The sequence below is a fragment of the Anopheles merus genome, chromosome 2L (assembly GCF_017562075.2).
Source record: "Anopheles merus strain MAF chromosome 2L, AmerM5.1, whole genome shotgun sequence".
NCBI lineage: Eukaryota > Metazoa > Arthropoda > Insecta > Diptera > Culicidae > Anopheles > Anopheles merus.
In genome coordinates this window covers 39231042-39253812 of record NC_054083.1, presented here as the reverse complement: position 1 = coordinate 39253812, position 22771 = coordinate 39231042, and the positions used below count along the sequence as shown (strand labels likewise).

The following is a 22771-nucleotide window of genomic DNA, read 5'->3' as shown; positions in this document are numbered from 1 at the left end:
ACTTGTTAGCATGATGATTGAAAACGTGTGTGCAAACAGAAGCACATTTAACCGTAAGCGAAGCACGTGAAAGGAGCAAACAAACTCGACAACAACGCATACCTAGAGGGGAGAGCATTAAAAAGCATTAGGACATACCGCGGCAACACACACAAACACAGTACAGAAAGAGGCGAAACTGGGCACACATTTGTGAGGACGAAAATGGAAAAACAATAGAACGTAATGGAATGTATTTGAGGGATGTGTTTTATTGCTCCATGGGGTGTTGGATGTCTATTGAGAAAAAAGAGTTCTTGTATTGAAAAACACACACACACACACACGCGAGCGCGCTATTTTAAACTGCATAGACTTGAGTTTTATTTGCCTCTAAAAGGTACATCGTTCGGTATTCATCAGTTCCCGGGCGGGCCGTCGAGAAAGCTAATTTTAAGTCATTTCTTTGCATATTACGCAGACTATTGTTCTGTTCGATCCCTTTACCTCTGTCCCCTTTTTACTGCAAATAGGAAGTGTATGCTTGCTTTCTTGTTTTTTTTTCTCTCTCTCTCTACCCAACCCAATGGCTTGTTATTTATGTTTCTAATTACCCAAACTTTTCCCACAAAACTAAACACAAACAAACAAACTATTTACCAATTGAAGAACAGCTATGTACCCGATTGTTTCCCTCCACAAATCCACGCATTGAACTGACTGAGCGCTGTTTCGAGAGAAAGAGAGTTAAAACTAAATCCTTACTATCTGGAGCGTTTCTAGTGAACATTGAACTAGATTGTGGAAGCAGCAGGGGGTTTCGTATAATTAAAACATAATGTACAAATTCAAATACAAAATAGTTTCATACGTCGTCACTGTGTTAGGTACGGGTAGGACAAAAGGAAAAAAGAAACTTTTAAATCCTTTGCTTAAAGTTTTACCCCATACTGGGACACACACACACGGGTTGGCGTGATGATGATTATGGAACGTTTCAACATATTGCAACGATTTTGAGATCGATGATATCCTTCCATCTAAATGTGTCGCTGTTCGGTTTCATGTGATGATCGCTCGTCTTCCTTTGCCATAAATCGTCCAAAAATGCCTACGGTTTGAAATGGATGGCCCTTTTACAAAGTGCCACCACCGTGTTCCGTTCTGTTTTGGTTTAGATGCGCGCTCCTTCGTACGGCGGTTGTTGCCATTTGCGCAAGGTTCACCCCTCTCCAGCGGTGCGGTGCGTTCACATTGTTCGATCGATTTAAGATCTGTGATGTAGGATGAAAAGAACGATTGTTATAAGCACCAGCCGCAATGGGTGTTGTGACGATGATTTTAAACACATCGCAACTGTCTTTTTTTGTTTAAATTACATAATCTCCAGGCTGCTGTCGCTGTTCTTCAGGACGACATCATTTTCACTCGACCCAGAACCCGATCCGGTGTCATTGTCGTCGTGCTTGTCGTGCTCGCCCTCGCTGCTGGCCGGTTGATGTTGCTGGGAACGTAGCTGCCATGCCGGGATGGACGGTGGAACGACCGGAAGGTTTGGTGCGGCGAATTGTTTTCTAATGAAAAAAAGTAAAAAAATCAGAAGCAGATGCAGATCATCACCAACAGACCGGTCCTTACCTGTTCAATAGCAGTCCCTTAATCGAATCAAGATCGCCCTTAAAGTTGGCCAGCTCCTTTACGGTTGCATTGGTTTGGTTTACCTGGTTCAGTTCGGCCTTGATTTTGCTCAGCTCGGCACTCAGCGTGTCAATCTTCACCGTCATCGTCTGATTAAGCTCCGTCAGCTGTTCGGTGACGGTTTTCTTCTTCTTGCTGCGGAATAGCAGCGGTTCAATGAATTTCTAGAAGCAACAAAAGAAAGCAAATAATCAAACAACTGTGCCCCCCCTGCATGTATATCAGATACGATGGGGCTTTGGCGAGTAATCTGAGACACACACGGGGTACTCAACACACATAAAGCAAAGCGCATTTAATGAAATTGAAAGCAAACAAACAAAAGAAAGAAAGCCCAACCACCAACCGTGTTGTCGTCACACAGATAAGCGTGTGTGAGAGAGTGATTTGTGCCTTGTATTTTTTATATATGCATGACGACGAGTATTTGGGAGGCAAACAGAAAACATCAATCCGTCCTAGTCAGCCGAACGATGCAGGCACACGTCTTCTACTTTTAAATACCTTATAGAACAAGTACACGCCATACATCAGTCCGCTCAGTAGGGCCACCGAGCTGAGCATGTCCTTCATGCGAGTAAGGAAGTTTTGCCTTGGCTGAATTTGGTAACCGGGCTTGGCATAGTTACCGCCACCACTCGACTCCACACCCATGCTGATGACCGTCTGTTGTGTGGGGCTGGTCGTAAAGACGCCCGCTCGCTCGCATGCGATCTGTATCTCATCCTCCGACAGTCCTTTGGAGCGCAGGAACGCCTGCTTCTTCGTTATGGCACTGCGAACTACGTTCGGGTTGTTGAGGAACTTTACGGCAGTCACGATCTGCAGGAACAATTGTGAGACGTGAGAGAGAAAGTAGTGTGCGGGTCATCAATCTAGGTGAACGACACCAATAGATGCGACGCAAATGACCTTTGGTTCCAAGGCAATGAGTGGAAAGTTCCCGCGCTTACCAAATGTTCCCGCGGCGGCAACGGTGGCACGGGTGCTGTGGTTTCGGAGTTGCCAGTCGAGTCGACTCCGGCGGCGCTCGACGGCGGCGGCGATTCCGCGCCCTCGTTACTACCGCCTTCGCTCATGTTGATTTTCACCGAGAGATTAATCTTGACTGATGTCAACCGCCGCGAGCCGGACTGATAATGTGTGGCGTTTGTGCGGCGAGCTGCAAACAGGGCGAGGATTAAGCGGTGCCGCTTATCACCCCCCTGTTACGGTAGCACTGGCGTTTTTACTGGTCCGCAAGCAAAAGGGGTACAGAACGACGCAGCCCCGCAACAACAATACGAACTATCCCAAATTGTTGAGAGAAAAATCACGTTTACAGGGCACACGCACACACTAAACACATCACTGCGCGATACTTTCGAGGGAATAGATGGGTTTCCTTGCGTTTCACAGGGTTGTAAATGCGTGAGAATTGTTTTAACTACTCAGGATGGGTGCATTTACGCAAATTAGTAGAAATCGTAGCTAAAAAATTATTTGTTTTCATTTCCCCTTTTATCTGTCACAGCGAATGACAGGTCGTTTTGGCAGGTTGCCCACGTTTATATGCTCGGTTTATTGTGTTAGAATTTTTAATTCAACGTAATATCAAGCTCTATCGTTTTTTTTATTGGATTTTTAGGTGTGAAATAGCAAAAAAGGTGTTTTTCTGTCTATAACCTGTATTGGCTGTCCCATTTTCACCGTATTTCCGCGACTGAAAATGAATTGATAACGCTTGCGTTGCCAGCTACAAGCCGGTAACGTTTTGTTTATTTGTTCCCCGAAAAAGCAAACAACGAAACCATTCCACAGCGGCGTGCTCGCTCAAACTCAGCAATGGACGCGGTACTGCAGCCCCTTTTAAGCTTTTTTAAAAGCAAACCAGGCAAATTCATCATCGCTGGCGGATTGCTGATCGTGACGTCGGAAATCGTGTACGAGCTGTATCTATGGGCGCGTAAACCAGCCAAGCCCAAGCAAAAGTCATGTGAAGTGTTTTTCATCAATCGGCGCAAGCTAGCGCAGCCCCTGCCGAGCCCGCAGGAATTTACGTACGAGCACATCAATCGCATCATAAGCTACATAAATCGAGCGGAGAAATCCATCTGCCTGGCGATGTACATATTCACCATGCGCGAAATAAGTGAGGCTGTAATACGCGCGAAGAAGGAACGGTCGGTCGTGGTGCGTGTGGTTACGTGCGAATCGATGGTCGGCAACGAAGGTTCCTATCTGCGCGATCTGATCGCTGAAGGTAAGGTTAGCATTTTAAGGTAAAGAATCGAAAGCTCACGATAAGTTCTCCCACTCTTTTGTAGACATTAAGGTACAGTACAAATACAAAAGCGAGTACCTAATGCACCATAAGTTCTGTCTGATCGACACCGACTGGTACTGTGCCAACTGTCTGATCGAATACCATACCGAGCAGTACGGTGAGCCGACGAAGAATATGCAGCACACCATGTTCGATAAAGCTGTAATGAGCGACCGGGCAGGATTGTTGCAGCGGTTCGGTAGCTCGTGTGCCCGATGCAACCCGTCGAACCGTCCAAAGCAAGCCGTTCCACGGCGAAAGAAAAGCACTGATCCGCTGCCGAAGCATGGAGTTCTCATAGCGGGCTCCAGCAACTGGACATTTCCCGGCTTGACCACGCACTGGGACACCGTGACCATTTCCTCGCTGCCGGAACTGATCGATCCGTTTGCAGCCGAATTTCAAAGAATGTGGTACGAACTAAACGATCCTTTGAAGGAACATGCTACGAGGGAACCGTTGTACAAAACGAGACGCGGAATGGAAGGGACACACTGATAGAACGTGCCAGCGTCGTAGATAAATGGATAAGCTGTATGAAATGTGCCACATTGCATTTAATGTATTTGGAAGGTTTGTTTGTTTGAATTTGAACTCCTTTTTTTGTGATGCAACACGCTTTAAAAGCAGAGAATTTGTATTCCAGACACGTGCTACGAACTCAATAAAACATTATACTACTCTACGTCTCATGTGGTGTCTTTAGGTTAGGTTGAATATGATCGGGAAAGCCACGCTACGGTTCTAGCGGTATTGAATTTCTTATTGCAAGTTGTTTACAGAAAAAGTGCAACTCAGCAAAATTATCATACACGTTCGTTCTTGGTGGATTACGTTTGCTTTTTTAGATATAGCTACATTTTTTAATCTAATATAGCATCTTTAACGATAAATAAAGCTAATAGAATAAAACTGTATCACACAATTCTCATTTGGATTTCACAATAATTCGGCATAAACCGTCATTTCGTATTGTGTCTGTCATCCACGCGACAATCAACGTGCAGCTAATATTTCTGTTTGCCCTTTTGCAACTGCAGCACACCCGCCAAAGCACGTGTTGTTAGTAAACAAGTTCCCAACACGCGCCCCACACTTTCTTTCTACAACGATGGAAGATAATTTAAGTTTTCGTACAGTTTTGAAGTGCAATCATATCGACGTATTTCTGGATCTACCCGAGCTTGATCTCGAACATGAAAGTAATCTAGTATTGGATGTTTTCCCTAACGAATGCACCTTTACGGCAGCACCGTATCATGCCAGGTATGAAGCAGACACGGTGCCGTAAGCAAAGTGGAAAATAATTGTAATTCCAATATTGCTTGTAGAATACCTTTACCCCAGCCAGCACAACCGGGGAAAGCGTTTCCAGAAAGCATAGATTATGAGAAAAATACGGTAACGTTTCGTGTGCCACTGGAAGTTAAAGCTAAAGCTGTTGATAACGATACACCATCTTACCCGTACGGTTTCTGCCATTTCTATAGCGGTCCCCTTGCACTGGTAAGTCTTTTTTGGAATCTACTGCACTCTAAACAAATGATCATTATGATTTCTTGGTTTACAGGAAACCAGCCAAGAGCTGAAGGTGCTTCCCAATCCGCAGGAATGCAGCTTTTCCCAACGGCTGGAAATGAAGGAAGCGGCCGAAAAGAGTGACTTTTCCGCCGAACACTATGGCATGGATTATATTCAGTTCAGCATCGATCAGCTGGGTATGGATTTGGAAAACTTTCCCGCTCCCAGCAAACTTACGGCCGACCAGTCGTACCGAATCCGGGTGATAGTGGATGAAAAGGTACGTGAACAAGAAAGCTACACCTCGATCGAAGATCATCGCGCAGTGCTGCTCAGTTTGATCGATATACTGCTGGCGGCAGTGTACGATCAGCTGACGAACAGCAACGAGCTAAATGAGGCCAATTCGCACATCAACATCCATCGAATATCGGGCACGCTGGCGTACTTTGTAGAGTACAACGGTGTGCAGCAGATGTTACGATCGTTCTACCGTCGATCCTGTACCTATCCTTACTATAGAAACAAGGACATTGCGCTGGCCTGTGTGAAGCAAGTGTTACACAGAATGTCCTCCGAAGACAGGAAGCAGTGGATACAGCAGCAGCTAATACACACGTACGAAGCATTCAAGCGAACGGACTGTGCCGTCCTGAACCATTACTTTATCAAGGATTTTATTCGCTACGTGGAGCTGGGTTTAAACGAGGAGACATTGCTGCAATGCATAAAAGAAGTCGAAAAGGTACTATCGGTGTTGTCGGGCTGTTTGCGGTAAATAACTAAATTTGATTCATTTTTCCTACTCTAGCTGCTTCCTGAAATCCATCAAGCAAGTCTTGGGTTCGGCGAAGAGAGCTTGCTTCAAAAATTGCTGCAGGATATAATGGGACAGGAGGAATCCGATTCTACCGACTCAGATGATTATGAATCGTCCGAAGAAGATAGTGAGGAGAGTGACAGTGATAATGAATCGGTTGGAACCGATACGGATGCTAATCCGAATGAAAATGTACTAGAGAAGCTAATGAATCTTAAGCTGTCTGGTTGAGTCCTGCGTTGTAAAATTAATATTGGAGGAAAAAAAACATCAAAATTGGACTCAAAACTCAAACAATATTTCAACACAGCTGTGTAGAGATGTGGGATTTTATTCATTCCATTTTTGAGAAAATGTTTTACAACTAAAGTAGTGTTGGAAATTCATGGCCTTCGCCTTTGTCAAGAGTTATCAAAATAGTGGTATTATTATGTTGCACACAATCACACGGTCTTTTTAAGGTGTTAAATTAATACATTTTATATTCTCCTCTATGAGGAATTACTTACCAGTTACACACACGCGCACGCGATAGATATATAGCTCTCAAAAACTATGAGATTTTGACTTTTCCGTTTATCTTTTTAGTAATCCACATACACATCTCTCCTCGCTCGCTCCCAGCTCCTCAAAGTCTTCCGGTGTTTTAACCTAAAACAAAACAAAAACAGTAAAATTAAACAGTGTACCAAAAATCGTTACAATTACTGCCACAACACACTCACCTCCACTGCCTGTCCGTGCGTCACACACTGTAACGGCATTGAATCGCCGATAGCGGCCTGCTCACGCAGCTTCCCCTCGATGCGGTGCCACGTTTTCGAACACTTCGCCAGCAGCGTCATATTGCCCACTATATAGAGCCCTTCGCGTGCACGCGACAGCGCTACGCAGATGCGATTTTCATGCGCCAGAAATCCGATCGTATCGGTACCGCCGTTGCCACCGGTTCCGCTGCGCACTAGCGAGAGTAAAACAATTTTACTCTCCTCGCCCTGGTAGTTGTCAATCACGGCAATACGTACGCCGTGCAGGGATGGACGATTTTTCTTCTCCTGATAACAGCAAAAAAAAAAAAGGAAAGCTATAGCAAAGCGCCCGCTCAGCTCTTTATATGCATGACAAAAGAAACTTACCGCAACGAACTGCAACATTTGCCCGTTGTAAGCCGTCAGTATGACAATGTCCTCCGGGGTGTACGTGCCTTGCGCGAGCAGATACTCGCACAGTCCGAGTAGGAATCGACATTCAAAAATGTTTTTCTTCGATTTTTCATCCGCTCCATCGTCTCCCACCGACGAATCGTTCGGTGGTCCACCTCCTTCAGGGTAGTTGTGCGTCAAAAAGAACATATTCCGCATCATTCCAGCTACGCTGGGACGTGTTGCAACCGTTTCAGCATCTTCCAGCACGGGATAGATGAGGGGACGCAGCAGACCGGCCATCTCCGGGCGCATCCGGTGCTGTACGGTCATCGTGGCGACGCTGAACCGGTTATTGATCATACGCTCGAACAGCGACAGATCCATCCGATAGCGACTGGAAAGCACGTACGTGCTCGTGGTCGGTCGCAATTGCTTGTGATCACCGATCAGGATGCACTGCGCCGTGTGACGGGTGAGAGCGGCCACAATGTGCGCTTCAAGCACTTCGGCCGCCTCCTCGATCACGACGATCGGCGTACGCAGCAGCTCTAGCAGTGTGCGATTGCGAGCGGCAAAGGTGGTCGTCATGGCAACTACGCGAAAGCCCTGTATGAGCTTCAGCGTGTTGAGCTGGCTCAATTCGCTCAAACGCCGAGAAGCGTCCAACAGCTCTTCCTAAAAAAAAAGGTAAAGTTTGATTATTGAAATTTGCTTTCTTTTTTTACCATTTTTTTTCATTTTTTTTACAAAAAAAAGCATTTTTTTACCCTTACCATACACTCCTGCATCGCCTGCGTCATACCGTCCAATGTCTCCTGCTCCTGCTGCAGCGCATCGAACCGCTCCACCAGCTTCAGGTACTCTTGCTTCGCATTGTAGTAGCTGATGCGCAACCTTCGATCGATCCGTTCGTCTTCCTGCAGTTGCTTCACGTTGTACGCATCGAGCAGTGGGTGCTTCGACTGGCCGCCCATCCGCACGATGCTGTCCGTGAAGCGGGTCACACCGCACAGAAACTGATCCAGCGCATGGTTGGTGAGGCATATGAGCAGTATCTGCTCGCCCGTGTTCGCCAGCAGCGTCTCAACTATCCGCAACCCGATGAACGTTTTCCCCGTGCCCGGAGGTCCTTGGATGAGTGAGAACCGGCTCGTGAGCGCCATTCGGTACGCGTCGAATTGGGACACGTTTAAGCCAGCCGCAGCAGTCAGCGCTTTCGTCGGCCACTCGTCGGGCTTCTTCAGATCGAACTGTATGCCGGCGTAGTTAAAAAGATGGCCACCTCCCTGGTACAGATAGCCGGGCAAACATTTGCCGGGCAGTGTCACATCGACGATGTAAGATTTCAGCGGGAAATTCTCTTCCCGCAATCGGCTCAGCGCGTTAAAGGTTTGATGGTACGGTTCGAAAAAGATTTCACTCTCAATCATCAGCAACGGTCGATTGAACAGGTTCATACCGTGATCGGCGCCCGTCGGCTGATCCTGCCCGCCTTCCCTTTGCTTCTCCATCCGTATCAGCTCCACGTAAATGTACCCGTTCAGCAGCTGAGCCGCATCGCGATTGCTAATGACGGCGACGACCAGCTCGTTCAGCTCCGGCCCATCGCAGAACAGTACCATCGACCCGTTCATGAAGCGTTTCGTGTTCGGCAGCGCTAGGCGTTTGTAGCGCGCCGACAGGTTGGAATAGCCGCGCTCGGTCGGATCTAAATCAACCAGTATGAGCTGCTCCTTCGCCGTCCGACGATTGACCGTGCTGGGCAGCAGCAGCTTGACCGGGTAGTGGACGCGAACGTTCTCACCGACGAACGATTTGCCCGATCCTTTCGTGTCCATGTGCTTGCGGTACTTTTCGATGCCGGTGCGCAGGGGAATTAGAAAGTCTTCCTTCAGCAGATTCAAGTGTACCTCCAGATAGTGCTGCACACTTTGGTATTTTCCCTTCACGATGTTTTGCTTCAGATTGATCGGAGGACCGGCGCCATCCTTCAGATCCCGGATGGTAGGATAAATCTGTAAAGAAAGGAATCGGATTGTTGGTTTTCCGCCTTTACGCGCACAACACTCTTGCGCTTACACTAATCTGCTTGGTTGCCTGATCTTGCTGTGCCTGCATGTCCCTTGTCAGCTCTTGCAGCAGCTCCACCTGTGCCTTATCGTCCGGAGGTGCACTTTTCCTCAGCTTCTCACAAAACTCCACCGCCTGCTGGGGTAACGGTGGCGCAACGTGCCGCTTCGCCTCGAGCAGAAACTTCAACAACACCTCCATCATATCGTTCCGCGCCACCGTCGGACGGATGACTTTGCTTTTCTTCTTCTTCTTCTTCTCCCCCTCGGCCGGCTGGTGGAAAAACTTTAGCAGCTGCTCCCAGAAGTGTGCCTGCTCGAGCAACACCCCGAACAGCTGGCGCACCGTCTCGTACAGCGGTAGCGTGGCAAGTTTGTTCATGATTTTCATCAGCACCAGCAGCAACTCCTCGCCGTACGTTTTCTTCGCGAGCGTGGCGAGAAACTCTTCCTTCTGCACGCAAATGTCGGCAAACATGGAGAGCGTTTCATTTTCCAAAATGTTGGCCAGCTTCGTGAGGGGAATGGTTTGCACGTACTTTCCGGGCGGGCCCTTCGGAAGCTCAAACTTGGCGGTGCGATCGGTGCCGGCACTTTTGAGCGAATCCACGTAACTGCCTCCAACGTCTGGAATGAAAAAGGCACAAATTACCAGGAACCAGCAGTCAACAGCTTTTCTCCGCCCGCCCGTTTAATACCGTTTAATGTAAACTTTAAATTTTCCAACAATTCCCGCACGGACGTTCCCGGTCCTTGAGCATCATCTTCCTTGTCGCCTTCGCCTGCCTCGTCGAAGCTGGCCGCGCTGGTTTGGCTGGGTAGTTTTACAACGAAATCTTCCTCATCCTTGTTGAACCAATCGTCACAATCATCGTCATCTTCAACATTTTTCGAGTTCGACATTAAATTTGTGCGGCTTTGTGTGCGAATTTTCACAACGCTTCAGTGCAGAGAAATGGAGAGATTGAACGCAGCAAACCAAACCAAACGTATCACAACAAAAGCTCAATGAAAAGTGTCAAACTGACAATATGATTTTCTTCTTCTTTTGCGCACACACACACAACAATAACAAAAGCGTAGCGAAATTGGGGAAAAAAAATGAAAACAAATTGCATTCTTTTGCTTTCACTCTTGTTTTAGCTGTAAAGCGTTGGAACTAGTGATGGGAAAACTGAAGTTTTCGGCGGAATCGATTCCGGAAAGTAGGTCCGGAATCAGTTTCCGGAAACGATTCCAGAATCAGCTCCGCAATCGGAATCGGTTCCGGAATTGATTCAGAGCACGGAATCGAAATCGGATAGGTCCGATTCCGAGCTTCCACCACTAGCTAGAACTACTATGGACGCCGTTTTAAAAGTCTTTCTTAATTCTCAATTCAAAGCCTTTCTTTTATTATTTTGGTACATCATTTAGAGTTAATTCAATTTAAATAACTGACATAAAATAAACCTACCTCTGGCACATACTAATTAGTTTTGTCTTCTACCTCCGGTTAACTAAACGAATGAGATCATTAAAATAAAACGTTTCTCGCTGCATCGTTCCCTTTCCCGAGCCCTTCCAGCCCTGCTTATCCCGTATCCGAGGTACAATCCGAAGAATCGTCGGTCGAGCTGCTCTGCGCGGAACGGAACGAACGTCGCTTCTGTTCGCCGCTCGATCCTCCGCCACCACCACCAGATTTACGATTTTCCGGACTTTGTTCCATCTTCACATAGCCAACAGTGGAATTCTCCCTGCTACCACCGCCGGCCAGCACTTTCTTCCGCTCCTTCGCACCACCCTCCGGTGCTTCACTCTTGCTTGTGGATGGTTTGCCGCTTCCGCCGGACGATCCCTTAACAGGAGTGGACACAGCCGGCGCTCCACCACCAGCACCACTCCCGACGCCCTCACCGTCCGGTTGGTCTCGCTTCTCGTCCAACGTTTCCGCCCGGCTGGCCGTATCGATTTCGTCCTCCTCGTCGAAGCTGATCGGTTTGTTCTTCGCTTCCGCCTCGGCAAAGGCGGCCGGATATTGGTTGCCGATTTTCGTCTTGATCGTGCGAATCTTGCGGAAAATGTAGTCCAAATCCTTCTTCATGTCGTGCAGCAGTTTGGTGTGCTTTTTGAAATCATCCGTAGCCAGCTTCAGCCGGCTAGCGCTGAGCGCGTTGCAGTTGAGCAGCATTTCGTTCGTCTTCTCGAAACGCTGCAGCCTGCAAATGGGAGCGAAGGAATGGAGCGTATTAGCATCGTACAGTGGACATGGCAACCGACTACAACACTGCTTACATTTGCTTTTGGGCGCGTATCATAACTTCGACGTCGGTTTGATTCACCAGTCCGGCCAAACCCTGGACGAACACTTCCGGGGCGGTGTAGTTCTGAAAGCACTCGATGCTAAAATCACTTTCCGGCCGTCCCGAGTGCATGCTGCTGCTCATTTCCGAGTTCATCATGACTGCGATGGTTTTCTGGCTTCTGGGTGGTTTCGATATTGCAAAGATTTTGAGCAAAAATGTGCAAGATAGTTTGCGGTTTTTCACATTTGGTGCGCGAACAGCTGTACAAAGAGCAATGTTTTGCGTAAACAAAGTAGGTCGATATTGTTGTTGTAGTTGTGCTGTAACCGTACGTCACTCTAGTAACGCATACGCATAACGCATAGTAACGCAGATAAATCTCTCTTCAAATGTCGATTACATTTTAGTTCCTTATTTCTATTTATTCTTCAACTTAAAATCTACAAAATGGATACGACCGTGTCTTGTAACGACAGTTCGCTTAAAATATATCATCGTGATCGTAACACACCAGCTCACGATTGTCCTTGTGTTTGCCCTTCTGCGACCGGTTGGTAGCGAGCGCGGACCAGACGGCCGACGAGCCGGCATCGTTGATCGGATTGATCTGGGGCTGACGGCGGGCCAGCTGCACCTGCAGCTGTATTCCCCCGACCGTCTTCGAATGCAGGTCGGCGATCGCCTTGTCGGCCGATTCCGTCTTCGAGAACGTGATAAACCCTCGCCCCTTCTCGATCTCCATCGATATGTTGAGAATTTCGCCAAAGTCGCTAAAGTGCTTCTTGAGAAAGTTCTCCGTCACCTTGTTGCCCGACACGTACACCGTGTTCCCGGAGCGTGGTTTGTCCTTCGATGCATCCGCGCCCGGTTTCGATTTGTCGCTCTGGTCCTCCTTCTCCCGCTCGTTGGCAAACTGTTGGTACAGGTTCTGCACGCGGCTCGTTTCCTTCTCCGCCGGGCTGTTGGGAGCTTCGGCCGGCGTTGTCGACGCACTGGTCGCACTGCTGGACGGGACGGGAGGCGTTGCGCTGGAGCTTTCAAACTCCGTTGACGCACCGAACGATTGATACTGACCGGCGGGGGACATTTCGGGCTGGGTTCGCTTCCGCTCCTGGCCCTTCGGTCGCTTGAAGGAACCCTCCTGTTTGGGCTGAGGTTTCTGTATCGCCTGTATGGCGCCGCTCTTCAACAGCTTACGGGCCACCTCGCGGGCATCTCTCGCGTCGGCCGGACGCTTGGGAAGCAAATTCTTCTCCGGTTCCTGTTTCGGTGCCTTCAGTGCTTGGAGCGCTTTTTTCTTCTTGCGCAGCTTGGCGTACTTCGCTTGAAGCATTAGCTCTTCTTCGGTAAGGTTTGACGGGAAGTGGATGTAAACCATTTTGGTGGTTACGAGTACGAAATACTTTCCAAAAAGTGTTTGAAGAACGAACGTGCACGAAATGTTTTGTTTTGGCACAGTTTGTTTGGATTGTTGACGTAAATAAAAGAGAAGCGTTACACCCAAGGTTACTAGATACTGCAAAACTGCTTATTGTTCATTTACACGTGCGGATAGTGAAATGGGAAAGAGCATGCACAAAAATACAGCCATCGACTTATCACATTGGGAAAATTAAAAATCAACTTATGTGATTTAATTTTACTTTTCCAATCGTTTAACCTTTAAGTTGGCAACCGGATACCCGGGTATTTTTTTCAACTTCGAACTGCAATAACTTTTGATTCATTGCATTTATTGACCTGAAATTTTCCGTAGCCTCCCAACTTTTAATTTATGATTTTTTGGTGCATAAGTTGTAATTTTAAACAGCCTGTAAGTATTTAATTTTGATTTTTTTTTTAACTTTACCACGTAAGTTGGCAACCAGCATACCCGGGTATTCCATACATTTTGTATGGAGAATGACGTTTCTCTTTTTCCTCTTTTCGTATTGTGCTTATTTTCGAGTCAAATTCAAGCGATTCCAAATTTCAATTTGACCGTTATTTTTATAATAAAATGAAAAACTTAATGAATAAATGAAATAGAAGAGAATATATGGTCGGCATTACTTGCTTACAGCATTAAAATATAGAAAGCATTGTTTACCTATGAAAATCGTTAATTTTTTGCATCAAAACGTGTGGAATACCCGGGTATGCCGGTTGCCAACTTACGTGTGTAAATCTGGTTGCCAACTCTACGGTTAAGGTGTGCTGTAAATAAAAATGAAAAGAATTTCTCGTGTTATTCATGTACACGTGTACACTCTGCAGCAGTTCCGCCATCGCTCGTAACGGCTTTCTATCAAGTTGGTAGCTGTCATTCTGTGACACTTGACGATGCGTTATTTCAAAGACCGATTTTCAAAAGATCAAACCTGTAACGGCCAGCTGTGGAATGTTTCACAAATGTTCTATCGTTTTTGTGGTTTAATTTTGCACAGTAAGCCATTCGCAAGGGCAAAAAGATCCAAACCATTGCAAGTAAACGTGTTCTATTGCTGGATAATACATTTTCTTTCATATTTTCCCCACTTTTCCCCTGTGGAATCTCATCCGGATCCCTCAACCAGTGGTTAAAAACACAACGCCCGTAAGAAGCATCCTCGCCCTTTCGGAAATTATTAAATGCCAGACTCAGCAAACTGAAACGAAGGCAATTGTTGTAGCGAAGAAAGAGGGAACGAATCGCATCGCGCTCAAAGTAGCCTTTGGCAAAAAAACTGCTGCTGGACCAGATCGAAGGACGAACGAGTTATCGAACGCCTGCCAAAGGTTGTGAATAAGCGTTTAGTTCTAAACGCCATCCCAAGCCAACGCCATCCTCCACCGAGTCGCTTTGCCAGTTTTAGGCGTGTACAGGGAGAGAGAGAGTGTGTGTGCGTGTGTCGCCATTGGGAAATAGAAAACGGTGTGCGCGTTCGGTGCGGTGCGGCACGGAAGCGTAGCGGAGTGTGTTAAAGCAACAATTCTTCTCCAGACTTGCATCCCAGCGCCCAGCTGGGCAGCTCTCGGTCAGTAGGAAAGCCAGTGGGCAACGCGTCGCTGGCGAAGCAGAACGCCTCTATCGCCGTAATTATCGCGCGTTTGACATAAACGTACGAAAGGAAGGGCAGACCAAAGGAGGAGGAGGAGGAGCAGCTGCATCTATTCACCATCCGCATTGCTAGTGCGCTAGAGTGTGCGGAAGAAAAGAAGGGGCAAGCGGAACCGCAACGCGTCCAAAAAGAAAAGGCGAAGGTGTACGTGTGTGTGTGCGTTTGGTTAGCGCAGATCAACAAGAAACGGGAGGAGAAAGAATGGCCCAAAACATCAACCCCGAGCGCGCACAGTCATCGAACCCTTCGAAACAGAACGATGAGGCGCTGATAAACAACAATAACCAGGCGGTTAGCAAACGGTGAGTGTTGTTTCCACTATTTTCCGAACCTGCGGGATGTCGGCAGTAAAAACGGATGTGCGGAACTACAAGTAGAAACACAGATGAATTTGCGCGTGTATGAAAGAACACAGCCAGCTGCGCCAGATGGCCGATGACTCCATCGTGAAATGATGGAAAACGTAGACACCCTTGTCGTACTGCTGCCTTTGGGTTTTGGCAATGGCGAGTGTCTCATGGACAATTTTGTGCAAACCGTCGTTAATGTTTTGATGTTAGTCAATCGCCAAATTGCGCAATTTGTTGTGCACTCTTCCGATGAATCTCTTCCGTAGCTCCATGGCACACGCATTGTGTGTTGCAGGAGAAAGGCAGGGGTGGAGCACAGTGAGGGTGACGTAGTAGGGGGGAGCCCTATCTGTCATGGCGTTACGCGTCTCAACATTCTTGTAACTGTTTTTGAAAATGGTAACGGTTTCTCTGCCGCCGCCTCCTACGTGTTGGTGCATATTCTAGCGCAACGTATTCGATAATCTTCGCTTACGCTCGTGAAATTTTAGGCGCGTTTGAACGGCGGAAAGAGCACAGTTCTAGCGCATTATAAAATGCGCGCTGGAAGAATGTTGGGTTATGATTTGCATCGAATACCATTAAGTTCATTGACCTTTGCCGCCTTTTCCTTAGTTACAGGTTGTATACACATTTACAGTGCAAATGAGATCATTGCAATAGCTCTGGTATACGAGTGTGTATCATTAAACGTCTCTCGTTCTCCTTCCCACAGACTCCAAAAAGAGCTGATGGCGCTGATGCTGTCGTCGGAAAAATCGATCTCCGCCTTCCCGGAGGGTGAAAACTTCTTCAAATGGATCGGCACTATCAGCGGCCCGGACGATACCGTGTACAAGGGGCAGAAGTACAAGCTGCTGCTGGAGTTCCCCAACTCGTACCCATACTCGGCACCGAACGTCAAGTTCATCACGCCCTGCTTTCACCCGAACGTTGACCTCAGCGGTTCGATCTGCCTTGACATACTGAAGGACAAGTGGTCCGCGCTGTACGACGTGCGGACGATCCTGCTCTCGATTCAGTCCCTGCTCGGGGAACCGAACAACGATAGCCCGCTCAACTCGCAGGCCTCCCAGCTGTGGCCGAACCAGGTCGAGTACAAAAAATATTTGGACGATTTCTACGAGAAGAACAAGGACTCCTAAAGTGGTGGGCGTGCGTGCGTGCGGGACTTGTGAGTGTAGCTTTCCTCTCTCCTCTCCCTCCCCAATTTACCGGATGCTTTTCGCAGCCACCTCCTCACCGATTGGATCCTTAAAACTACCGACCCTACACATCCTCCCTCCTTTAATTAGTAGAACAATTTAATGATAGAAGATTAGCCAGAGTCAGCCTTGTCGTCGTCGTCGTCTGAGTCAGTCCCATCAGGAATCGGATCGGTCAGTGGCGGTGTGCTTGATGCGTGAGTGAAATTATTCGCTTTAAAAGTGCACTTTTCGGATATCATTTGGAACGATAGGAAGGAAATTAGTCCAGTTGCAGAAAGAATACAAGAGTATTGCTCTCAATGAATTTCAAACGTTTTCAAACAACCTTCAGGCAAATCCGTACTAAAAGCAATGCGTTAAATTTAGTTTATTCAACAGTTTTAAGGCATTCTCTTTCAATGACTCCGAGAAGTAGCAAAAGCGAAGAATAAACTACACCATCCATCATCACCGCATCACCGACTGGAAGGAACCGACTTTGTGTTAATTGTGTTAGCTTTTGTTGCACTTTTCGGTCTGTTAACAGCAGCTTAGGTTTGAGGAAGCGGAAGGGAGATTTTGATTTACTTAAAATGGTTGCGACCTGAACTAACCGTACGCAAAACCAAACGCGTGTTGCCCTTGTAGTTTATAGTTAAATGAAATTCACCATGTAACATGCTTGTTTTTAAGGCTCATTTTAATTTTGACTATCATTGTATTTGCGTGAACCTTGTTACTTGAGTCGCAACAGTTTTGCGTGGTTCAGATTTTCTTCGGACACCACTTTATTCTCATTCAATGTCAACAATCCAAACGGTTTAGCTTAGCATTAATGATTTGAGCACATACACAGAAACACTCAGGCTACAATTCGGAAAGCTAAAAAAGCGAAAGACGATGAGACAGTTTAGTTAGTTTGTTTGTTTGTTTGTTTTTTTTTTATGTGACCGTTAGCACATGGATGGCACGTAGCTAGCTGATGGGACGATGAAAAAACAAAAAAAATCAATATCCTTAGTTGTGTGGTGGCTGCTGGCCTCATCTCCCTCTCATACACTGCAATCTCGGCCAGAGTACGGGGCGCGCGGGCAGGCTGAACGAATCGAATACAGAAAAGGCTAGCCAGTTTCAATTAGGGTCTGGAAAGGGAAAGAATTTATGTATTTATTTATAATTTTGTGTGCAGTAGAAAAGCGAAATGAACTTGGTCGTTTAAATCACAGCAACTAAGCGGAATCAAAATCTGTGTACGCGTGTCTGTTCGGTGTTTTATTATTAACTGATGACAAAAAGGGGGCTACTTAAAAGATGCATCGTGTTCGAAGGGTAAGCTGTTCGTACAATTCTTCAAATTATGAAAATTCCGGAAAAATTCCATTTATTTTGCTAACCGAAGTGCGACAGCCTACTCTGTTTCGTTTCTGGTGACGTCATCGCCGAACGTAAACAATCAATAAACAGCTGTCAAATGGGTCGAGGGCAGCAAAAACAGCACACAAATTTGTCGCACAATGGAAGAAAACAATTCGCTCGTGTATGGGCTCGAGTTTCAGGTGAGTGGAAAGGGCTGTACATCGATCCGCAGACTTGTAATTCTTTTCACCATTTACGATCCGGGCCGCAGGCTAGAGCTCTCGCGTCGCAGCAGGCCGAAAGCAACGACGTCCGGTTCTTCGTTGCCACGCAAAGCCTCAAGCCGAACAATCAGCTGCACATCGTCGATCTGAACGAGGACAGCTCCGCGCTGCAGTCGCGCATCTTTGCCCATCCGTACGGGGAAGTATGGCGGCTAGCGGCAAGCGCACACGATTCACGCCTCCTGGCCAGCTGCTACAGTCTGCTGAAGGGTACGCAGGTGGTGATGGAAACGGCCCTGCTTACGCTGCCCGAATCGCTCGAACCGAAGGACGGTGAGGAGCAGGAGTTCCTCGCGTTCGAAAACGTGGAAAAGCTGTCCACCGAAGGGTACGGGGTAGAGATACGTACCACCGAGTTTCATCCGACCGACGCAAACCAGCTGGCCTGCGTGGTGGATGGAAAGATAGTGCTGTTTAACCGGGCGGAAGCGGCGACCCGCGTCGTGGCCGAGATAAATGCCAAAAATGTGCCCAAATTCACGACCGGCCGGTGGTCTCACTTTCACCAGGGCAATCATTTCATAGCGCTGCATGAATGCAGCATAAAGTATGTGTGGGGAGGGGGAGGAGAGCGTGCTAGAATAACGCTCCAGTTGTGCAATGTTTAATGTGTGTCTCGTCATTCCTTCCAGATCGTACGATGTGCGAGATCCCAACCACGTCGTGTGGAGCATCGACGAAGCCCACAGCCAGCTGGTGCGCGATCTGGACTGCAATCCGAACAAGCAGTGCCACATCGCGACCGGCGGGGACGACGGCGTGCTAAAGGTGTGGGATTTCCGCAACACCAAAGAGCACGTGTTTGCGCGCAGCGACCATCACCACTGGATATGGAGCGTACGGTTCAATACGTACCACGATCAGCTGATACTGTCCAGCGGGAGCGACGGCAAGGTGCTGCTTACCTGCGCCGGAAGCGTTAGCTCCGAGGCGCCGGAAGTGATCACGGGCGATGGGGGTGGTGGTGAGCAGGGTGCCGGCACCGAACCGAGGGAACACTTGGCGGACGGACTGTTGCAGACGTTCGACCAGCACGAGGATTCCGTGTACGGCGTGGAGTGGAGTACGGCCGATCCGTGGATGTTTGCGTCGCTGAGCTACGACGGGCGAATGATAATCTCCAAGGTGCCCAAGCAGTACAAGTACCAGATACTGCTGTAAAAGGGTCTCGTTTTTTACCAGTATCCACAGCACAGAGACACAGAGACATGCCACTTGTTTTCACCAATAAAGCATTCCTTAATTTATTGTAAAGCTCGTTCAACGCTCTCAGCATGCACTGGATGCTTATCGTTTCGAATGTAACACAAAACGGCAGCTGCAACGATTCATGACGGTACCGTTCCGTATTGGGGGAAAGACATACCAAGAAAAGATAGTAATTTATTTCTATTATTTAAATTTCACTTTGCTTCACTGCAGAATGGTTACAAAATCCCTGGCCATGGGTGGTGCTACAGACGAACCTATATCCACAGATGGTTTAGCCAGGACGTTACAATACACGCTACAAGAACGGACAGCGCAGATCGCGGAACACGCACACGAACGGGAAGCTTTGAAAGAATAGTTTGTAACACAACTGTTGTTGAAGAAGGGAGGGGAAAAAGACGGGGGGTGTTTTGTTTGTCTTGTTTGTTTTTCCATGGTCGCCTAGAACTTAAACTCCTTGTACTTCTTCGACTGTTTGCTGGTCGTGTCGGTTTGCTGCCGTTTCCGTTTCGACTTTTGCCGCGCCACGTGCTCCGCCAGCATGTCCGACAGGTCCTCCTTCTGCAGGTGGCTTTGCTGTTCGCGCATCTGCTGCTCGTACCGCTGCGCCATCGCTTCATTGTCCAGATCGAGCTCGGACGGATCGAGCGCCAGCTCGACCATACCCTCCCGATCCACCGGCCCACCGCCACGACCCGGTCCGCGGCCACCGCCCGCACCAGCCGCAGGGCCACCTCCCGCACCGGCCGGCCCGCCCCCACCGGCGGCCGAAATGTCGTACACGTGCGTCGACGCCATCATGGCCGCACCGATGCGCTCGTTTCGCTTCTCAGGCAGCACGTGGTACAGCACTGGCGTCTCATTGTCCTCCATCTCGCTCTCGATCTTCTTCTTGCGCAGCTCGATCGTGTCCGGCGTCTCCATGCCGGCCGGCACACCGCTCGTCAGTCCGGACGGGGTCACCAGTCCTTCGGCGGGCGTGATCAGCCCACTCTCGTCCGGCTGGGCCGTCATGTCTTCCCCTTCATCCTCCTCCTCCTCGGACGATTCTTCCGATTCTGACTCCAGCTCGCCCCAAACCGTTCGATCGATCTCCTCCTCACCCATGCCACCCTCCCCGTCCATACCGGCCACGCCGAACACGTCGCCGTACAGTGGTTTGCCGGTTTCGTCGACCGGCGGTTTGCCCCACCCGCCCGCATGGTACCCGAACGAGCAGCCCTCCGGGATCGGGGCGTTCAGCCCCGGTATCTTTAGATTGGGATAGCTCGGCGGCGGCCCGTACCGCTGCTGGGCGATAAGCCACGGCGGCGGAATCTTGTGGCAGGCCGGCCCGATCGGCATGCCGAGCGCGATGCGCAGCTCCTCGGACAGGTCGCCCGGTTTCTTCTCCTTCAGGCGCGTCTCGAACTCCTTGCCCTCGTAGTACAGATCGCCGTGGATCGTCATGCGCGGCTTCGTCTGCCATTTGAAGAACGCGTCGTGCAGCTTCTGGTAGTCGATGTCGATCTTGCCCATCTTTGGCCGAGCCCGCTCGCGCATCTTCGCCTTCAGCGTCTTCGCCTCGTCCTTCTCCTGCAGCGAGGCGCGCATCTCCATGATGCCCGTCTTTTTGATGAACGCGGGCAGATCGAACGGCGGCTTCTCGATGCCGCGCTTGCCCTGCAGGTACTTGCGCTTGAAGCACCAGTGACGCGGCACCTGCACCGTGTTCCGGTGGCTCTTCAGCTGCACCAGCAGCTTCGGGTCGCGCGCCGTCACGTCGTGCATTTCGACCACGTCCGGGCGCGTCACCAGCTGCTTCAGCTCGGCCACCGTCAGCCGGTTCAGCTTTTTCAGCTTGCGCTTGGAAATCTTCTCCTTGTCGTCCTTCTCGTCCAGATCGCCCAGATCGTCGTCGTCGTCATCCAGGCCGTCGTCAACCTTCTTCGTCTCGGCGGCCGCCTTCTCCTTTTCGGCCTCCTCCGTGCTCTTTACCGCCTCTTTCGATTTGGTGTCGAGCTTGAAGATTTCAAACACGCGATAAAACTGACGATACATCGGTCCGAGATCCGCTATGGTCACCTTTTCCGGCACGTACTCAATTTCCACATCCTTCAGGATGTCGTCATCGCTGGGTGTGCTTTTCTTTCCCTCGCCCGCTGGCTGTGCTTTCGTCGCTGGTGCCGACGCTTTGTCGTTTTCTTCCCTCTCGGCACGATCAACCGGTTCTGCGTCGTCGTCTTCCTTCTGTCCGTTTGTACGATGAGCGGCCTCTTCGCCTTCCGCTTCGTCCGCGTCACCGTTTTTCCCTTGATCGCCATTCAGTTCCTTGCCCTGGTTCGGTTCCGTGTCCTCTTTGTCTTCACTTTCCTCCACCGAGTGCGCCGGATCCTCCGACTCGGTGGCTGTGCGTTCCTCCTCTTCCCCATGTTCGCCACCGTCCCCACTCGGCTCTTGGTCCGCTTCATTCGAACGGATTGGTTTATGCTTCGAATGCTGCGTTTTGCTGACTCTTTCGGGCTGCTTCTGTTGCTGCTGCTGTAACCGCTGTTCGTGTGCTTTTTGCATCTGCTCACGACGCGCCTTGCGGTTTTCCTTCTTTCGTTTCTTTTTGCGTCGATTTTTGTCCTGCTTGCCTTCCACGCGCGTTTGTCCCGCGTCTGAAAATACGCCATGCAGTGACGAATCGTCCCCGTCAGCGTCCGCTGCGCTCGGTTCGTTTGCATTCTCATCGTCCGACTCGGCCGGCCCTTCCTGCTCTAGGTACGAGCCCGGCAAAACGGAACCGGCTGCGGCCAGCGTTTCCTCGGCTCCCAGTTCCTGGGCGCGTATGGTCTTCAGTGCCAGTACGTCCTCCAGCGCTTTCGGCAGTACCAATTCGGACGGTTTCTTCGCACTATCGTCGGGATTTTCCACCTGCAGCGACATCAGTGCTGGCGGTGGGGACAGCTCCGGCTGTGGCTGTTCTTGCGAGTCCTCTTCCTGCGGCACGTCCCTCTCGTCCTCCAGTTCGGTTTGCTGAACGTAAGCCTGCTGCTGTTCGTCCTGCATCATCGGGATCATTTGAACGGGCCATCCGCCACCACCACCATTACCACCCCCGTCCATTTCTAAGGGCATACCACCCATCAGCATCTCCGAGGGCGCCATTGGCGGTGGTGCCAAGGTGCCATTCGTTTGTTGCTGAAAGCAAAGGGAAGCAAATGAGTGTTGTTTCTTCTGCTCACGATAGTTTTCGTTTCTTGCCGCTAGACACAAACAACACTGCTCCCGGATGGTGAAATTTGACGCCTAGCTGCATAACTTACCTCAAAGTTATTGTCCATCGTGGTATAATGGACCTACCGAGCTCGGTTACACTACACAAAGTAAGATAATGTGACAAAATCACAGCGAAAACTAGTAATTTTCATCTATCAAAAGCGGCCGAGCAGAGAGTTGTTTGGTATTGCAACTTGACATTCTGCTGCGGGATAAACCGCGACGGGCTACCAT

General features: G+C 49.1%; 9 protein-coding genes across 10 annotated transcripts; 4 read left to right on the top strand and 5 right to left on the bottom strand.

Moving 5' to 3' along the window:
* Positions 1 to 544: 544 nt before the first annotated feature.
* On the bottom strand, positions 545 to 3184 carry LOC121594264 (peroxisomal membrane protein PEX14). 2 transcript variants are annotated; one of them, XM_041917332.1, is made up of 5 exons: positions 2631 to 3181; positions 2182 to 2499; positions 1618 to 1841; positions 1359 to 1553; positions 545 to 1253 (listed from the first exon to the last, which is right to left on the bottom strand). In XM_041917332.1, exons 1-5 carry the CDS (start codon positions 2754 to 2756, stop codon positions 1247 to 1249), a joined length of 870 nt encoding a protein of 289 aa, XP_041773266.1. In that variant the 5' UTR covers positions 2757 to 3181; the 3' UTR covers positions 545 to 1246. The 2 variants fall into 2 exon arrangements, with proteins under 2 accessions (XP_041773266.1, XP_041773267.1); XM_041917333.1 differs by lacking the exon at positions 545 to 1253 and having other exon boundaries at positions 1355 to 1553; positions 2631 to 3184.
* Positions 3185 to 3256: 72 nt separating this feature from the next.
* On the top strand, positions 3257 to 4674 carry LOC121594263. Its single transcript, XM_041917331.1, has 2 exons — positions 3257 to 3919; positions 3984 to 4674. Exons 1-2 carry the CDS (start codon positions 3502 to 3504, stop codon positions 4478 to 4480), a joined length of 915 nt encoding a protein of 304 aa, XP_041773265.1. The 5' UTR covers positions 3257 to 3501; the 3' UTR covers positions 4481 to 4674.
* Positions 4675 to 5033: 359 nt separating this feature from the next.
* LOC121591865 (protein SHQ1 homolog) lies at positions 5034 to 6840 on the top strand. Its single transcript, XM_041912909.1, has 4 exons — positions 5034 to 5248; positions 5314 to 5488; positions 5553 to 6248; positions 6315 to 6840. The coding sequence occupies exons 1-4, from the start codon at positions 5094 to 5096 to the stop codon at positions 6552 to 6554; spliced, it is 1266 nt and encodes a 421-aa protein (XP_041768843.1). The 5' UTR covers positions 5034 to 5093; the 3' UTR covers positions 6555 to 6840.
* A 56-nt stretch (positions 6841 to 6896) lies between these two features.
* LOC121591862 (NFX1-type zinc finger-containing protein 1) lies at positions 6897 to 10568 on the bottom strand. The gene is made up of 6 exons (XM_041912906.1): positions 10236 to 10568; positions 9548 to 10164; positions 8242 to 9483; positions 7460 to 8143; positions 7049 to 7378; positions 6897 to 6974 (listed from the first exon to the last, which is right to left on the bottom strand). The coding sequence occupies exons 1-6, from the start codon at positions 10438 to 10440 to the stop codon at positions 6900 to 6902; spliced, it is 3153 nt and encodes a 1050-aa protein (XP_041768840.1). The 5' UTR covers positions 10441 to 10568; the 3' UTR covers positions 6897 to 6899.
* A 337-nt stretch (positions 10569 to 10905) lies between these two features.
* Positions 10906 to 12126, bottom strand: LOC121591870 (kxDL motif-containing protein CG10681). The gene is made up of 2 exons (XM_041912915.1): positions 11815 to 12126; positions 10906 to 11738 (listed from the first exon to the last, which is right to left on the bottom strand). The coding sequence occupies exons 1-2, from the start codon at positions 11979 to 11981 to the stop codon at positions 11111 to 11113; spliced, it is 795 nt and encodes a 264-aa protein (XP_041768849.1). The 5' UTR covers positions 11982 to 12126; the 3' UTR covers positions 10906 to 11110.
* Positions 12127 to 12222: 96 nt separating this feature from the next.
* On the bottom strand, positions 12223 to 13293 carry LOC121591869 (negative elongation factor E). The gene has a single exon (XM_041912914.1). It carries the CDS (start codon positions 13201 to 13203, stop codon positions 12307 to 12309), a length of 897 nt encoding a protein of 298 aa, XP_041768848.1. The 5' UTR covers positions 13204 to 13293; the 3' UTR covers positions 12223 to 12306.
* Positions 13294 to 14284: 991 nt separating this feature from the next.
* Positions 14285 to 17687, top strand: LOC121591874 (ubiquitin-conjugating enzyme E2 C). The gene is made up of 2 exons (XM_041912919.1): positions 14285 to 15207; positions 15971 to 17687. The coding sequence occupies exons 1-2, from the start codon at positions 15107 to 15109 to the stop codon at positions 16398 to 16400; spliced, it is 531 nt and encodes a 176-aa protein (XP_041768853.1). The 5' UTR covers positions 14285 to 15106; the 3' UTR covers positions 16401 to 17687.
* Positions 17688 to 17876: 189 nt separating this feature from the next.
* Positions 17877 to 19335, top strand: LOC121591867 (EARP-interacting protein homolog). The gene is made up of 3 exons (XM_041912911.1): positions 17877 to 17998; positions 18070 to 18629; positions 18715 to 19335. The coding sequence occupies exons 1-3, from the start codon at positions 17957 to 17959 to the stop codon at positions 19241 to 19243; spliced, it is 1131 nt and encodes a 376-aa protein (XP_041768845.1). The 5' UTR covers positions 17877 to 17956; the 3' UTR covers positions 19244 to 19335.
* A 74-nt stretch (positions 19336 to 19409) lies between these two features.
* Positions 19410 to 22760, bottom strand: LOC121591863 (splicing factor 3B subunit 2). The gene is made up of 2 exons (XM_041912907.1): positions 22585 to 22760; positions 19410 to 22459 (listed from the first exon to the last, which is right to left on the bottom strand). The coding sequence occupies exons 1-2, from the start codon at positions 22600 to 22602 to the stop codon at positions 19736 to 19738; spliced, it is 2742 nt and encodes a 913-aa protein (XP_041768841.1). The 5' UTR covers positions 22603 to 22760; the 3' UTR covers positions 19410 to 19735.
* Positions 22761 to 22771: the final 11 nt, after the last annotated feature.